Source organism: Pholis gunnellus, assembly GCF_910591455.1.
Source record: "Pholis gunnellus genome assembly, chromosome: 21".
NCBI classification, from domain to species: Eukaryota; Metazoa; Chordata; class Actinopteri; order Perciformes; family Pholidae; genus Pholis; species Pholis gunnellus.
The window spans coordinates 9,478,354-9,495,681 of NC_136548.1; the positions used below are offsets into that span (position 1 = coordinate 9,478,354).

General features: G+C 42.1%; 3 protein-coding genes and 1 long non-coding RNA gene across 4 annotated transcripts; 3 read left to right on the forward strand and 1 right to left on the reverse strand.

The window, feature by feature from the left end:
• Positions 1-2,689: 2,689 nt before the first annotated feature.
• On the forward strand, positions 2,690-3,237 carry LOC306713105. The gene is made up of 3 exons (XR_013767581.1): positions 2,690-2,712; positions 2,808-2,858; positions 3,096-3,237. It is a non-coding gene; the product is annotated as an uncharacterized lncRNA (long non-coding RNA).
• A 3,158-nt stretch (positions 3,238-6,395) lies between these two features.
• Positions 6,396-9,448, forward strand: syt5b (synaptotagmin Vb; the record flags this gene model as incomplete). The annotated part of the gene is made up of 8 exons (XM_079182670.1): positions 6,396-6,642; positions 7,443-7,618; positions 7,712-7,810; positions 7,924-8,091; positions 8,456-8,623; positions 8,774-8,888; positions 9,008-9,141; positions 9,239-9,448. 8 exons carry the CDS (start codon positions 6,396-6,398, stop codon positions 9,446-9,448), a joined length of 1,317 nt encoding a protein of 438 aa, XP_079038796.1.
• Positions 9,449-10,540: 1,092 nt separating this feature from the next.
• On the forward strand, positions 10,541-13,352 carry dnaaf3l (dynein axonemal assembly factor 3 like; the record flags this gene model as incomplete). The annotated part of the gene is made up of 11 exons (XM_079182669.1): positions 10,541-10,622; positions 10,859-10,965; positions 11,081-11,174; positions 11,277-11,431; positions 11,531-11,731; positions 11,836-11,958; positions 12,046-12,168; positions 12,301-12,445; positions 12,636-12,750; positions 12,922-12,996; positions 13,211-13,352. The coding sequence occupies 11 exons, from the start codon at positions 10,541-10,543 to the stop codon at positions 13,350-13,352; spliced, it is 1,362 nt and encodes a 453-aa protein (XP_079038795.1).
• Positions 13,353-13,572: 220 nt separating this feature from the next.
• LOC306713097 (troponin T, slow skeletal muscle-like) lies at positions 13,573-15,255 on the reverse strand (the record flags this gene model as incomplete). Its single annotated transcript, XM_079182673.1, has 8 exons — positions 13,573-13,713; positions 13,992-14,032; positions 14,124-14,214; positions 14,346-14,455; positions 14,539-14,652; positions 14,737-14,814; positions 14,963-15,079; positions 15,184-15,255. The coding sequence occupies 8 exons, from the start codon at positions 15,253-15,255 to the stop codon at positions 13,668-13,670; spliced, it is 669 nt and encodes a 222-aa protein (XP_079038799.1). The 3' UTR covers positions 13,573-13,667.
• Between the last annotated feature and the right edge of the window lie 2,073 nt (positions 15,256-17,328).

Here is a 17,328-nt window from a genome sequence, read left to right on the forward strand (position 1 = left end):
GTGACTGGCAGGGGACCTTTGAGTAAACGCTTGAAGCCTGTATTCTGCTTATGATATGCAAATCCTTTAACTGTAACTTTAACCCGGTGTCCCACCCATCACAATTACAATTTCCAACAGACATAGGATTTAGAGGAGGTAATGCTCATTGACAATACACAATACTACCTATTCATAATGCAGATGATTAAAATCAGACCAATATAACACTGCAGTAAAAAAGTGGAAAAACAGAACTACAGTTCAGTGGAACAGACAACAGCCAGTAGATACTGTGGTGACCTGGGCCTGCATCTCTCTAATGCACCTCATAATATGTCGGCTATTATTCACACCTCACCCTCAGGTCGGAGTGAATGTTTTGAAATTCACACTGCATTTCTAAATCTCTTAAAAAGTGTTTATTCTAAGTTCATTTCTACATTCAAAATGTTTTTACATTGATACACGGTGTGTGTGTGTGTGTGTGTGTTTTCAGTTCCATTAATGGTGATTTCGGTCGACATCACTCAACGCTCTGTGACCAGCATAACCCTGACGTGGACGATAGTGAATGAAGACTGGTACTACTTTCTCCAAATTAATGAGGAAATATCCCAAATTAACCCAAATAGAGACATGGATGTTGTGTCCCATACAATTACGCCTCTCCAGCCTGGAACAGAGTATCCATTCAGCCTGATCACAGGGTTCTCTGGACTTAATAGCACTGCTTATGACGACTACACAGTAACAGGTATATACACGCTTTCAAAAACTCTCAAAAACTGTTTTTCAATATGAATAGTAACATCCAGAACAGTCTTTGTTCTGGAAAGTATTATTCATTTATTGAATTATGTGCTATCTTTAACAAATGGAGGCTTTTATTTTCTCATTCATTTCAGCCATAGACTGTACCAAAGGAACCTGGCGTGTTACTAACTCATCAATCCAAGGAATGATTGAAGGCGTGTTCTCGAGTGCAACAGCCACTAATAAAACGCAAACTCATGTTAGTCCTGGAGGAGGTAATGTGTCATTTGCTGGCCTTTACCCTGGCGCGACCTATGACGTGTCTCTTGTGTATGAAACAAAATCCACAACCTTGCTACAGTGTAGCCACAACGTGACAATCAGTGAGTACAAATATGTCTTCCCACATTAACTGCTTGGCTAATCATGTGTTCTGTTGTACTATTACTTTTCGATGGACATAAAAGCAAATGCATGAATTGGTGTTGTTTGCCAATGGACACACTGGTTTGTGATTGCATTGTAAAGGCGTATTTCCACCTGTTTTACTTAGTTCCTGCGTATTTAAGCGCTGACTGCGAGTACGTGGCCGCTGGCTATTCTGTCTCTATCGTCTGGAATAAACCGGAGGGTGTGTGGACTTCAGTGGAGGTGAACGTGACCGGAGAAACTCACACAGTGCATGGAAATGACGAACGGCGCCTCCAAATATCTGGATTCCAACCTGCTCAAACATATGAGGTGTCTTTGGCTTTACTGTCCGGGACCGTGAGGAGTCATGAACCATTTGTTTTTTCATGTCTCACTGATCCAAGGGGTGAGTCAAAGTGACGATATTACTCTATAGAACAGGGGTGGCCAACCCGCGGCTCCCGAGCCGCATGCGGCTCTTTGCCCGGTTTCATGCGGCTCTTACGTTCATATCGAAGTTTGTATTTGTGTTTTTTTAATGTGCGTGTTCGCTTCGCTTGAGTTAAATACGGTATTTTCGTCAAACGCGCATGTGCAGCCACAGATTACGTTCCTCGTCGACCCATTTAACGCCGAGACGGACTGTTTGAAAGCCCCGCTAGTCACAGACGAGGCTGCGGCTGAGTTGGAGATGATCGATCTTTGTGAGGAGGACCAACTCAAACCTGCTTTAAGGGAAGGGACCATTGAGTTCTGGAAAAGTGTGCCAATGAAAAAATACCCCAATGTCAAACGGGCTGCGCTTAAGATACTGTTAATGTTTGGGTCAACATACATCTGCGAGTCTGTGTTTTCTACCCTGAAACACGTGAAATCAAAGCATCGATCTGTTCTGACTGACACCCATGTGAAAGAATTGCTTCGAGTGGCAACAACGGAATACAAGCCAGATTTGAAGAGGATTGTTCAAGGCAAGGAATGCCAGAAGTCCCACTAAGTAACATGCATAGTAAAAGAAAAACACTATTGTAAATTATTATATTTTTGTTTGTGGACTTGGTTGAACTGAGAGTTTGTCTGTGTGAGACAGTGCACACAATGTTCATTGTTGAAAATGACTGGCCTGTGGTCTTAGGAGTCAAATTCTGTCATTATCATGTTGGTGTGTGACCTTTACAATAAATCTGGCGGAGCAAAGGTATGTGTGTGTGAGGAAGGGATAGGGTGATGTTCATGTGTATGATGTGGCTCTTTGCGGTAACACAGTAAAAAATGTGGCTCTTGGTCTCTGACTGGTTGGCCACCCCTGCTATAGAAGGACCATTTCAGTGTGTTTCCTGAAGTAACCTTTGAACAATATATTCTCACTTTTACTTCATTGTTGTTCTGTGTGGAATCAGTTCTATGACGTGCTTGTTGTTTGGTTTTGGTGTCTACTGTATTGAGTATCTATATATTTTTTTTAAAGCATTTAATCCAGATTCTACCCCCTGTAGGAGTCATTGCAGCAGGGGCAGCATTAGCTATTGTGATTGTTTGTTTGGCTGTCTTGATTTTTATTTTCAGGTTAGTGCTTCCTCCGTAACCATATATTATATTATTTCTCTGAAATGTAGTGAACCAGACTCAATCAGGGAACATCTTTGCTTTTTATCCCACAGCATAAAAAAGTAATTAATTGGTGATTCCAGACAATCCAATAAAAAGTGCAAGTAAGTATACGTTTCACCATTTCTACATAATTCTGACACCCCTGTCAGTCTACAATGTAGTGACAAGGGAAATTAGATATTGTATAAATACAGATAATTATAAGGTTGACCACATATGAAAACACACCGTATTTAAGATTAACGCCAATTTTTATTCTGTAATATTTATGTATGTTGTGACGATCCTCCTCCTCCCATACACTAGGTGTCCCTGTTGTGTTTGATGATCTGTTACAGGTGCTGATTGGAGGGTCATCAGCTGGATGAGCCACAGCTGAGCTGGTGTGGCTCTGCCTTAAATACCCTCTTCAGTTAGCAGCTTCGCCGTCTGGGAGGAAGATCCTTGATGTCACTGGCTTACAGTTGTTTCTGTTTTTGTTTGAGTGCTGTTAAATTGGTTTACTTCAGTTTGCTACGAATAAATTGCTTCCTTTTAGCAGCCAGCTTGTTGTCTCCCTGTTTTGTCTCAGTCTCTGAGCCGGGCTGTGACAATGCCAATTGTCTTAAATACCATTACAATGTGTTATGGGTTCTACTTTTGTTGAGGGGTTTTTTCAGAGCTATTTGAGGCAAAGTTTCCAGACCACTTCTACCAATTAGGTGTGGATGAGAATAAAGGTTTCAGCGAGGAATATGAGGTGCATACAAAAGCATTTTGTATTTTGTTTCTCTTCTATGTCTTCCTATTTTTGTAAATGACCATAACAGTGCGCGTGTATAGTTGGGGAACTGTTTCACTTGCTTTCCGTTCAGTCACGCGCTGTGTCACCTAACCCCTTCACACTCCGCTAACGTTATCTTGACTGACAAACGTCTTCACTCGTCTGGTGAAGTAAGCTTATCGGATTTCTGCACGTCTTTGCTGGCCAGCTTTTAAACAACCGGTGTTTAACGGCTTCAGTAAAGCATCAGCCAGACTGTCGTCATGTGTTATTAAGTTAATTGAGTTCAAGTGGGATGTAACATCTCTAGTCAGGTACTGGTACGGTTCCACATTTGGATGTTTTGTTTGTGGTGTTGTAGTGAACTGAGATCACAAAATATGTAGGCAAATAATGAATAAACCACCACTGCACACAAACCAAACACAAATCTAAATTGAACTACTCACGGCACGGTAAGGTGACTCAAACCACACCATTAAATACACATGCAAGAGGCCTACTCTACCACTTCGGAAAAAAAATGAAACAGAGAATGGCCCATTCAATTGATTAGTTAAAAGGCACACTAAATCTAATCTGTCTGGGAAAAACAGTGGTTGGCTCCTCTAGTGTCTTTGTTTAAAACGTTCTAGACTGGAACACCGTCCCCTCCCCTAGTTGAAGACATGCAGGTTGACTAAAATCTTTCTTCTTGGTTGATGTGCCGAAGCAATCACTCCGAGTTGTAGTCCCTCACCAAACATGAATCAAATCAGTCACCGAACAAAGGCTGGCCTCAGCTGCCCTCTCAGGTGTGTCTGAGTTCAGGGAGAAAGGCCCAGGTGAACTTCCCACCTGTAGACTCTGCCCCCTGTTGTCTGGGTCCTGATGGTAGGCTGCCTGTTACCTGCCTTCCCACATAATCAAAAGAGAAAATATGATGACTTAATGAGAGCAGCAGTGTTTAGAAAAACATCATTAGGGAATAATTAAAATGGTCTGTAGTATTGTTGAACATGCTTTAATCTAGAAGAGAGACCTCATCGTGAAAAAAAAGCTCCTGTTAATTAGCTGACCCCACTGACAAAATCCATGTGTTGATAAGACACACTTCTTACAGACTCCAGCGGGAATATAATACAACCAAGTATGTAACAATACAATGACAACATTACATCTTTGTTGCCATGTTAAGTGTTCTTTTTTCATTTTGTTTCCCTGCGCAGTTTAGTTAGGAATCTATTAGAGGAGGCTGTTGCATGTTGGATTGGAGCCACTGAGATCTCCAGATGTAGAAGTGCAAACAAGTGGCAGCATGCCTGGGGATTACTGTTCACAGTGCTCTAAATACGTGTGTGTGTGTGTGTGTGTGTGTGTGTGTGTGTGTGTGTGTGTGTGTTTTGTACAGTTAAATGGTAAGCCAAGGGATGGAGAGGATGGAATATCCACTCTCAGTGAAAGTTGTTGGTAGGTTGATGATTGACTGCGAGCACAGCTATGCTGAGGGGATTAGTGTCGGTTCGGATGCACTACAATCTCTTCAATCCGATGGATAAACACAACCACCCCTGCCATGTTTTATCGCTCACTTTTCCTACTCAACAAGAAGAAGCCTTACATTGTTCAACATGTGTGAAATCTTTTAACAGTGGAGTGGTAATATATATACGAAAAGGTGACTGTCGCACTTCTTTCATCTTTGTCCAGAGACATACAGCAACAGATGTGTTGTCAGCATTCTAATATCGGGAGGAGGGGTGGGGGGGGGATTAAATCACAACGCCGCTCTAGTGATTTGACAGCGCTTTAGCTTTGATAGAAAGGGTTTGCAGGGAGCCTGCCAGTCAGAGTCAGCAGCATACCGAAGGAACGATGATGGGTGTGTGAGGGCGACAACGGGCCACAAGGGAAGCAACAAGAAATACACTTTGAACCAAAAGTTGCTTCAAAAGCTCTGTCGGAATAGAGGGAATTAAAGGGACATATCAACAGGTGAGATAAATATGCATAGGATTTCAAACATTTCTGTTTTGATTAAGAGCACTACATTTCAACAAATGTGAGCTGGTTTGAAAGAGCTATAATATTAATATTATATTATTGTTTTTTTAATGATAAAATCACATTTGGATTTGAACATACCCACTTAAATGCATGGCGCTCCTCTTTGTTGTTGTTTTTACGTGAATGATTTTCCTGTAGTGTCCTATGAATCTGAAATAAACCATCACACCCAATAAACGGCTGATAAGAGATCCCTATACATGTGAATAGATGTGATTAGTGTTTTCATTACAGTCAGTATTTGAGAAAGCTCTGTGATTCCAACAAATATGCTACTTTCTATTTACATTATATTCTTAAAATTATATATATATATAATAAAAAAATGTAATAACATTATTGTTTTAATTATTATTTAAAAAAAACTATTTGCATAAATATACTTGAAAACTAGAAATACCTGCAATTCTTTCCTTACTCCGCCGGACTTCGTTTAAAAAATACCTTTCAGAAAACTCTTCAGGGGAGGAGACCAACCCCTCTTTATTTAAGCTTTGAGGAGGGATTTTGGATTAATACTGTAGTGCCACAGATTAATCCAGTTACATGCATAGACAGTGATGAGAGAAAAATGGGGATGGGACAAACATGGGAGTGAAAGCGGGAGAGATGACAGAGAGAATGAGAGTAACAGAGGGATTTGGGTCAACCATGTTGAGCATCTGGCTTAAAGATGTCCTATGCTCTGGAACTGTACAGCAACGCATGGACATAGGGATTACATAGCGCACATACGCAGTTGTGTTATCTCTCACTGCAGGAGCCAATATGACAGAGAATCTAACAAACCGACAATAACTGCTCTGATTCTCCCGTTTTGACAGCTGCCATGAGGCTGGACAGCGTAGGGATCCGGGCCCGGAGGGCTGCGGAGCCTTCTGAACCAGAGCAGGAGGAAGCAACAGAGCCGGGTCACCACGAGCACTCCCCTACTGAACACCACGAGCACTCGCATCCTGAACACCACGAGCACTCCCCTACTGAACACCACGAGCACGCGCATACAGAACATCACCCCGGCCACGACTACAACCACATGAAGGAGAAGTTCATGACTGAGCTTGGTCATCTGCCAAGTAAGCCACTTCTAGAAGTTCAATTTCAGAACGTAGTTTACTTTATGAAATAAGCTGTATGTGTGACATCATCTTAGGTCATCATTTGATCGAGAAAATCCACCCCAGTGCAGAATCGACAATATGATACATAAATAATATTACATATTGTATTGACCAGTGTCTTTTTTGAGAGGTTTTTTAACAAAACATTCAAAAAATGATAACGAATGATTTATGGGAATATGAGCTTGTTTTTTTGGTCATCATACAAACTATTTGTGACGTTCATACTCATGAAAATCTAAGTGGAAAACGAGCACAACAATAGTTGTAACTACTGCTGCGGCGCTATGAGTAAGGCACCTACCGGTGAGCTGTGCTGCTGGGGACTGTGGCTGTACAGGGCCGCTCCCAGCTTAGAGTGTGTTATTGTCTGATTGTGGAGACGGGTGTTGCTGACGACACACATGCATGCTCATCAAACCGTCTCCAGAAAACAAGTGCTGGAAAAGTCAGTTGTGCTTTCAAGCTTTTCAAAAGGAGTTTATGTTCAACAATATTGTTGGAACTATAGTAGCAGTAAACAGATTTATGAATTTATGATTTTTCTTTGACGTAATCTCGAGATATAAATCCTCTTGAAAATCCTGATGCATACGATTTTTTACAAAGCCTTCGATAGAGAAGTTAGAGTTTAAAAGTTTACTTAAAAATCTGTTTCAGATTCATGATTTTTGTGTTTTTTTATTGTTTTTTTGTTGTTGTGTTTTGGGGGTCTGTTTTGGGGGAGTGAATTCGCCTTCTTATTGTTTTTGCAGTTCCCGCGTGGGCAGTAGCAGCCATTGTTGTGGTGGTCCTGGTTTTGGTGGCATGCTTCCTCTTCTGCCTTTTCAAGAAATGCTTCGGGAAAAAGAAAAAGCCAAAGAAAGTGAGGGAGAGGAAGACCGGTCGCCGCAAAAAGGAAAAGGAAGGTGAAGGAGAGGCTGGAGAGAAGGTACGCTATGTCCAGTAACACATGATTGTATAATCTTTCCTGATCTGGATCTTCATGATGAATATCCAATGCGCTCCTGTCTTCATCTGGCAGGAGGGAGAGGTGAAGAAGGAAGGAGAGGAACAGGAGAAAGAACAGGAAAAGTTGGGAAGGCTGGAGTTCTCATTGGACTACAACTTCACAGATACCCAGGTAGGCCCTGTGTGAAAACAATATCCTTATCAGTGGCATCAAAGGTATTCATACTAATGATTAGAATATAGGGACCACTGATCATTCTGACACCTGTTGTCTTTCCTCTTCAGCTTATAGTGGGTATCCTTCAGGCTCAAGACCTTGCTGCTATGGACATGGGGGGAACCTCAGACCCCTATGTCAAAGTCTTTTTGTTGCCAGACAAAAAGAAGAAGTATGAGACCAAAGTTCAACGCAAGAATTTATGTCCCGTTTTCAACGAGACGTTCATCTTTAAGGTACCGTGTGCCTGACATCGTGCGTTCGTCGACTTGATGTTGTCTGTGTCTTGTTTGCTCTTTCTCTTGTCTTTATGTCTCTGTCTAGCAGCTTGTGTTGGTGTTCCAGGTTGTTGATGACATGTCACTTTTTACCCCCCCGTGAGACAGAAGTTTGGGCCTATGTCTCTACTTCCCCTCGTCTTTAATTTTTTAAACCCTGAATGGCGTCTGTCAAGGTATCCTCTCCCCCTAAAATATCAAAGCAGAATGTTTTTAATCGTCTCCTGTTGCTATATGTTCCTTGTAGTTGTCTGCATTTGTACATTTGATTCCACATAAACAAAATGGTACATTCTAATGCTGTAACAACCTCTCTTTCTAGATCCCATATGCAGAGTTGGGCGGAAAGACTTTGGTGCTGCAAGTTTTTGACTTTGACCGTTTCTCCAAACATGATATGATCGGCGAGATAAACATCCCCATGAACAGCGTTGATTTGGGCCAGCCAATGCAACAATGGCGAGACGTGGAGAGCTGTGAAAAGGAGGAGGTATGATATGTTGTATTATCATGTTGCGTGTGTTTGTATTTACTAAATAATACACTCTTTGCCTTGCTTCTCAAAATGAATAATCATAATAATCAGCAGTTTAATAAAAGATGTCTTCATTTTATTTTGATAATACTTTCCTTTCAGCAAGAAAGACTGGGCGATGTCTGCATTTCTTTACGATACGTGCCCACTGCTGGAAAACTGACAGTGAACATCATGGAGGCAAAGAATCTGAAGAAAATGGATGTTGGTGGTTTATCAGGTAATTAGGCCTCCTGTCGGAATCATTCAGTAAAACTGGGCTATTACAAAATTCAGTCCCAGAAATAAAATAGCCCAATAAAACACAACTATATCACCTTTCTTTCCCTCCTTTATAAGATCCGTATGTGAAGATTATTCTGCAGCAAAATGGGAAACGGATTAAGAAGAAAAAGACGACCGTTAAGAAAAACACGCTCAATCCTTACTTTAATGAGAGTTTCAGTTTTGAAGTCCCCTTCGAGCAGATACAGGTAGGCTGTGTCTTCATAGCAATTTGAATCTGAGCAGGCTCTTAGTGTTGATATAGGGAATGATTTGACATCACGTCTTTCTTTTTTTGTTTTTCAGAAAGTGCAGGTCGTCATCACAGTGTTGGACTACGATAAACTTGGGAGCAACGACCCCATTGGAAAGACCTTCATGGGTTATGGAGCTACAGGAGTTGGCCTGCGCCACTGGTCAGATATGTTAGCCAATCCCAGACGTCCAGTAGCCCAGTGGCACACTCTGCTGCCAGAAGAAGAAGTCGACGCGGCAGTCAAAGCGAAACCTCGTTAGAGTCGGACCTTGTTTGGATATCCAATACTGCCAATATTTTACTTATTCTAATAGTCCTGATGTGTCACATGTCCTGTTTTCCATTTTGTTTCTTGTAAGATACTTTAATGTGTGTGTGTGTGTGTGTGTGTGTGTGTGTGTGTGTGTGTGTGTGTGTGTGTGTGTGTGTGTGAGATGTGGTTGTTACTCAGCTTCCCCTATTGACCTTATAAATGACTTTATATTTGTATGATTGTAAAACACGTACCTGTAAATCTTTTGTGTATGCTCATGCATGGGCCTACTAAAATGTGGATGCACAAGGGAAGGATTTGGACAGGTGTTGTAAATTAGTGGACAGGTGTTGTAAATTAGTGGACAGGTGTTGTAAATTAGCGTTTCGCTACAAACACTAAACACAGTGCATCTGGTCCTTAAATGTATGTTACAATTCTAATGCTACTGTGATGTCCATATCAAATAAAATAAATATAACATAACATTTCAGGGTTACTCTGTGTTCTAAAGTTACGCTGGAGCTTCTGTATCTCATGGCATGCACACTGGGCCTTTTTATCCTTTTTGTAGTGATGTGGTGCAACAGAGACCTTTAAAAAAAATGCTTTCTGTAACACTTTGGATCTTTAAAAATGCAAAATTAGACCATCAATTGATTCACATCAATGCTTATCTTACTCTCAATCATATTAGATAGAAAAGAGTATTATGGATGAAACAATTATCCGACAACGTTTCATCATAATAATCTTTTGGTGTACATCTACTACTATCAAACACAGCCACATCACCACCGGTAGAGGGCGTCTGTCCTACACATTTAGAAAATGTTGCTTGGCAACAGAACTCAAACTTTCTCTTCAGACTGTAAAGTAGGTTATCTGCAACTTTACTCAGGAGTCAGACTGTGAGGTCACTTTTGTTTCAGTTTATCTGGTCAGAGCTTACGGACATTTATTACCACATTGAGGTGAGGCGGGTCTGTGCTTAAGCTAACACTAATTGTCCTTTTGAGTAAAGTTACTGTTTGCTAGCGTTAGTTAACGGTCGTGCTAAGCTAAGCTATCTCTCGCTAACACCGTTTCACGTCACAGGATGAGCGCCGGACGGGCCTCTGAGGGCGCTGGCTGCATCACCTGGTGGGGCTTCAGTCCTGCGCGCGACCTGCTGAGTACGGGTGAGAGCCTCAAAGGTGCACGTGCATGCGTTGTCCGCCTAGACACGTGCATCAGATACAGATACAGTACTGCTTACACGTTAGTGCGTTGATATTAATGATCCAATATAATAATTAAACGCTAAAAGTACATTTTGTTACTTTTGTAGTGTTTAACATAAGCGCAATTTTGTATCGCAGTATTTTATTGTAGTACTGCAACATGCATCTCTCTCTCTCTGTCTCTCTGTACTCAGGCCCTGTGAGACTTGAAGGGGAATTCAATGTTTTACTGGTTGGCAGTGGAGATCCACGACATATTTTGAAGACCATTTCTGGATTGCAGAACCAGGAAAGCCTTCATGTGAGCCTCTCAGTCTCTTAAACTGTCACGTGACCCCCCCCCCCCCCCCCCCCTAATAACACATTGATGTCCTCTACTGTGAGCTGCTGCACTCCTTCTCTCTGCTCTCCTGCAGGTGTGGGTGATAGAAGACAGCATGGAGGTGGTGGCCAGACAGCTGCTGCTCCTCTACCTGGCACTGATGCCGAAGGAAAGCATGGGAAATAATGGTGGGTGGCATTGTGTTGAAGTGTTGACTTTATAGATGAATAAAGATAAATGGGTCCTAAATGTGAAGTGGTTTTGCCGTGTTTGTTTTTGTTTGTTTTCAGAGAAGACAGAGGTTTTCTTGGAGGTGTTTGGGAACGGCGAGATCCGCAGTCAGACAGAAGAGACACTGAGACGTGCAGCATCACAGCTCACTCTGTCTGTTACTGAAACACTGGAGACAGCCACACACGCCTCTCTGAACACAACTCTTCTCAAGGTACAATCATTTGTAAAACGAAGCCTACCCTCTGTGTTTCTTTAACCCTTTACGATCGATATGAGACTAGACTTTCTCGTTCTTTGAATGATTCTTCAGTTCAAGGAGCGAGACGCGCTGGCCAGGATATTCAAGTTGTGGATCCAGCCTGGGCCTTCATCGTCCTCATCGGAGTGTGCCGCCCCCGTCTTGATGTCCACGGCCTGGGACTATCGGGTCAGGCAGCACCTTGGAACGCGCTACGACTCCAAGAAGAGCTGCTTCGACTGGGACCTCACAATGAAACTGCATGAGAAAGGGGTACTTTAATATTCTGTGTGCTTCTCTTTTTGTTTTGTTTTAGAAGGTTAGACACTCGGAAGCTTAAATGTGGCACTGAAGTGTAATGGACATTCCTTCTGCAGTGTGGCGTCGTCAACAAACATCAGTATGCACAATGGAGGGAACGGGGTTTGGCGTTTGAAATGAGGGAAGGTGTCTACCAAAGAACCAATCCAAGTTTGCTCTCTTCAAGAGTGTTCAGTCAGGTTGGTGTTTGTCTGTTTTTCGGCACAATGTTTCTCCACAATGCGGCAATAAGATGACATGACGGAACCTTGTGTGTATCTGGACAGAAAGCGGGGAACGTGTCTTACAGGGGCTACTGGGGGGACATAGTTTCCAGCCCTTATCTCTCCTTTGGCATTGAAACTGATGACAAGAGCCTGCTGAGGACACAGAATGGGCAACACACCAAGGTAAAATATACAGTAGCAATGGCACAGGTTACATGTTAGATAGTGATGTCGCCGCATCCTTTTATCGCAGTGCCTCAATACCCTGAGGAACATATTAATGCTTTCTGTCCCTTCCTTCACTCACATCCACAGACGGCCCAGGATATCTCTTTTGCAAACGTTCATGAATTGTTCCAGTCCCTGTCCAGCAGGCGGGGCTGCCCCACCACCTCTCAGGCAGACTCGGAGGCAGAGGAGCCGTCCCCCGAGGCGGACCGAAACTCTGTCACCATTAACGGTAAATGGCTGTTAACACTAGCGGGCCACGTCATCATTAGATGGTTGTCAGTGCAGTGCGGGTAAGAATAGCTCGCGCGATGACAAAAGCAGCTTAACTCGCAGTGAAAACGTCTGTTTTGATGTTTAGCACACAGAAAGCAGTCACTGTGTATGAAACCTGCGCTGATTTTTTCTCAAATCCTCTCCAGACTTGATGCACCTGAACGGGATCTCTGTGACGTTCCTGCCATCGGACTCACTTTACAAACTGCCCGAAAAACAGAAATATTCCCACTTCTTTAACACCATCTACTTCTCTGCCAGGTGAGAGCTTTCTGTCTCTTAATTCTCCGACAGATGATTGTTCTGAATACATAATCAATATTATCCTAAACACAAATATAGTAACTTAATCTAAAATAGGATCCCTTCACCATCTAGACCGCAGACTACTGACGTGTTTCCGTGTGTTTGTTTTCTGTCCACGCTCTTCAGCTGCGTGCACCAGTTGGGCCCGACAGTGAGACAGATTGCAGCACCAGACGCTGTGCTCGTCGTGGAGTTGGCCAAGTGAGGGTTTTTATATAGTAACATGGTTCGTTACCATGGTGGCAATACAGTCACCAAGAGTACAGTGACGACGCTCTGTTATCCACAAGTGCGTGAGCTTCTCTGCATTTCTTTGCGCTCGCTCCACCGTCCCATCTGTAAGTTCTGTGAGCGACGACTGTAATGCGGCTGTTGCGTTTTTTTAAGTTGCATTTGTGTGTCTTTTGTGAAACAGGTACATTTTGGACCTGACCAAAGAGCAAGCGGCAGGCTTTGCAGAGAAAGTGGCGAGCATCGCTCTGGAGGCTGAATTTGAGCCGTGGCGTGATGAGAAGAGCGATGACGTCCATGCTGTTTTCGTACCACAGAGGAAGTAACGGTGGTTAATTTATTCTGCTCCCGTTGTCAGCAGCTGTACCTCCACAATGTGCAACAGTCAAGGTGATATTGCCTCACGTCACAAGAACTTATGCAGATAGAATGTATTTTAGTTGACCGGCCAATACGGAGCGACGTTCATTTTTGTTAAGAAAATGTCAAGAAAATATCCATTTTATGTATTCGTGCATTTTAATAAATACAGATGCAATTGCAAGTGGATGTATTGTAATAAATGGCACACAAAAGAATCTCTAATCTTGTCCAGAAGCTATTGAACTGTCTTCTTGTTTCATCGTGCCTCCTGTGAGAGTTCACTTCCAGCGTCCTCCGACCTTCCCCTTACCGTGGACCTTTTTGCTGCATTGAGACAAGAAAAAAAATATATAAAGTAGATTATGAACAGTTGAAATGAACCTTCAAGTGTGACTGATTGGAGATGGATATCACTTTAATTTCATGTCTTACGTGTGTGCATGCAGTGAATGAAGTGGCAAATGTTAAAGAGCTGTGAGTTTGTTATTTCCTGTGTTAATGTGACTGTTGCTATCCGTCTGTGGTATGTTTGCATAGTCGATGCAAAGTAGCATTACACGATACACTACTTTTTGGGGTGTGACGGTAGCGCAGTGACTCACAATTTCTGAGCATGTTGGAGTCTGTTCAGGAGGACGTTGATCTGAGAAAAAAACACACAAATTACGTCACAAATGACATATATATATATATGTAAAATACCAGTTTTGTGTGTTCTTGGCTCGATGGCTCACCTCATACTTCTGCCTCTTCGTCTTTTCAGTCAGGTCGAATTTCTCTGACTCCAGCTGGTAGATACATTCCCACATCTCCTTGGCTCTCTCTCTAAAGCACACCAGCATCAACAAGTTGAGATGGCATTCGTACAACATGTGCCTGGTTTCAAAGCTAATGGATGTTTATTTAAACTGAACCCAAATCTCACAGTCACAGTCTTTAATGGAGCTTAAACTGACCTCAGGCCATCCTCTCTCAGGGTCTCAATAGCCAGCGGCTTGCGTCTCTCTGACAGAGTCTTCTTCTTGATTTCCCTCGCCGTTTGCTTTTTGCCACGCCTCTGCTCTGCCTGCAGGAAACAACTCACTTTCTTAGAGGATCGGACAGACATGAACTCTCTGACACACCTGCCTGTGAATGTATTATTCTGACCTTGGCCAGGAACCCTCCGAAGTGAGCTCCCATGTTGGAGAGCACTTTCTTCTTCTTGGCCTCATCCTCTGCCCTCTTCTTGGCCTCTTCGTCCTCCTTCCTCTGTCTCTCCACCTGAGGAAAATCAGGTCAAAATATTGCGATCTGAGCGGATTTTTTAAAAACACATGTAATACAATGTTAAACGTTAATAATTACTGCAATCCGTGTCTGTCTGTCCCGCTCTTTTTCAGCCCTCACACGCTGCTGCTCAGCTCTTTCTGCCCGGCGGTTCTCCTATTACAGAAAAAAACACATGTCAGCCTGACTTTTACGCCTGACTCAAGTTTCATCACTGTTGGTCTGAATAGTCAGTGCATCCTGACAAATCTCTCTCTCTCTCTCTCATGCAAATACGTGGGGGAACTAATGGACAAACGGTTACAATCCTGTCTTTGAGTCCAATCAGCTCCTCTTCCTCTTTCTTCCTCTGCTCAAAGTGGACATCAATCAGAGTCTGCAGCTCCAGAAGGTCTTTCTCCATCCTTTTCCTGTGGATGTCCTGTCGGGGGACCAGTGGATACACAGATCCAGATTATTGAATGCCTGTTTTTGGTGCTATAATCGTGTAAATGTTCCACTAACAACAACCTTGAAGGAACATACGTCAAAGTCAACCCTCTCCCCCTCAGGGATTTTAGGGGCAGCGAGCTGTGTGACCGGCCTGTAAAATAACATGACGGCATATCAACATGTTCAATCTTGAGTATTTTTACTGCATTTTGCGGTAAAAATCCCACAATATGTCTTGATGTTTAGCATTGCCACGTCACTCTTACTTGTATTTGGGGCGATCTTCTTCAACATGACAGCCAGAACAGCAACAACAAAGGGAATCAGGTTTTTTTTGGTTTTCATAAACAAACACAGCAGAGGAAATGATTTCAAGTTTAACTCCAATAGGACAAAACAATTAGGTTTTAAACATAGAAAAAACACAGTTTATGGCCAATGTTCGTATGATAGGCTCTATGAAAGAACGGCATTTTTTTATCCCGTTAGAGAGAACTCAAGGTGTTTCCTGTTGAATTTGAATTGAAGTTCAACGTTCCTGGGAAAATATGCAAATACCATATTACAACATGTAAATACATATTTACATTTTGAAGATTCCCGTCTTTCACTGACAGGTTGCTGTTATAGCTTGCACACCTGAATGTGTTATTTCTAAGGCAAGGTCGATAAAATCAACACGGCCCAGCAACACAGTCTCACCTCCCTCCCCCTGCTCCTCCTCTTCTTCTGGAGAAAGAAAGAGTGACAAGGCCATTGAGTTGAGAGAAACGATGAAACCGCGGTTTTATTAAATGAATGAGTGAATGTCCTTACCGTCTTGATGGACTCTAAATAAATAAGAATTGAATGAATACATCAGACAAACAAAAAAAATGTTAAAAGTTTATAAGGACTGGATTGACTTACCCATGAGCTTCAAACTCAGACATGGTGGCACTGGAGAGAAAACCATCAATATAAAAATCAGTACTGTTTCAGATGTGTAACAGCATATATATATATATATATATATATATATATATATATATATATATATATATGTATATATCCAACGTATGAAAGGTGTCAAATTATTTAGTTCATGATTTTTCAAAATGTAGATATGAGAATGCATTGGCTGAATACATTAGAATACGTCTTAAATGATCACAAATAATTTGCTAACATGGGTTTGTCAAATATTACATCGAGCAGCAAACAGACAAGAACAGTTGTGATGCATCGGTTGGTGTTTTTCCTCTACTTTAAAGCTGGAGTATGTTGAATTTGAAAGAATAAAAACACAACCTTCCACCGACAGATGAAAATCTTAATGCGAAAGCAAGAGAACACGGCTTTGCTCCATTCAATAAACAGGAATGTTATTGCTGCAGCCGTATTTGGTGTGGTATAACCAGTAGCTTATTAACTTAACATAGTGTAAATATTGCTGCGTAAATGTTTTTCTGGATCACTTTGTTGGACTTTGTGTCTCTTCGTGCCGCTGTATCACAACATTTGAGTTCAGTCAGGTCGCCTAATGACGCATTTGAAGCTATTGACACGACGAAAGGTCGGAAAATGAGAATACATTCATTGTGCTATTATTTTGTACATCGTCTCGACAAAAATCCGATGTATATTTAACATTTGACTATCTTAATTACACACTAAATTTGAATTCCTGGGGATCATTTAATTCAAATACTGGACCTTCAATGAATATGTTTGCATTCTCAATAGTGAACACATTTCATGTTGTATGAGACGGTGCATTGCATAATCGATGCAGGCCAGCGCTTTTGTTCAAAGAATAATATAAAGCAGAAGACCGTTTGTAGCTAATGATCTAGGAATAGAAGAGGTCAGAGGGACTGTTAGGTCGCAGCAGTGTCCTGTTACCCAGGATAAGAGTGAGGTATTAGCTAGCCAATCTACAAGAGAGAATGTGGGATGGGGAGATTAAGCTGGTCGGCTGGCTGCTATTAACACCAGCCAAGCCCTCTGTTATCATTTGATCTGTTTTTGCAGTCTCACTGAACTCAGGGGATATTTAAATGTGTGTAGAGTCCCATAATATTGTCTCATTCCTGACCATTACTTCAGCCTCTTTTACATCTCTGTCAGTGGGACTTGTTACAGGAGATACAGAATTATAAATGTGCAGAGTTCAGGGTCGAAGCCGTTGGTTTCTTGGTAGACACACCGGCAACAGACCATTTTTTCAATGAACAACTGGAAGTCCTCCCAGACTGC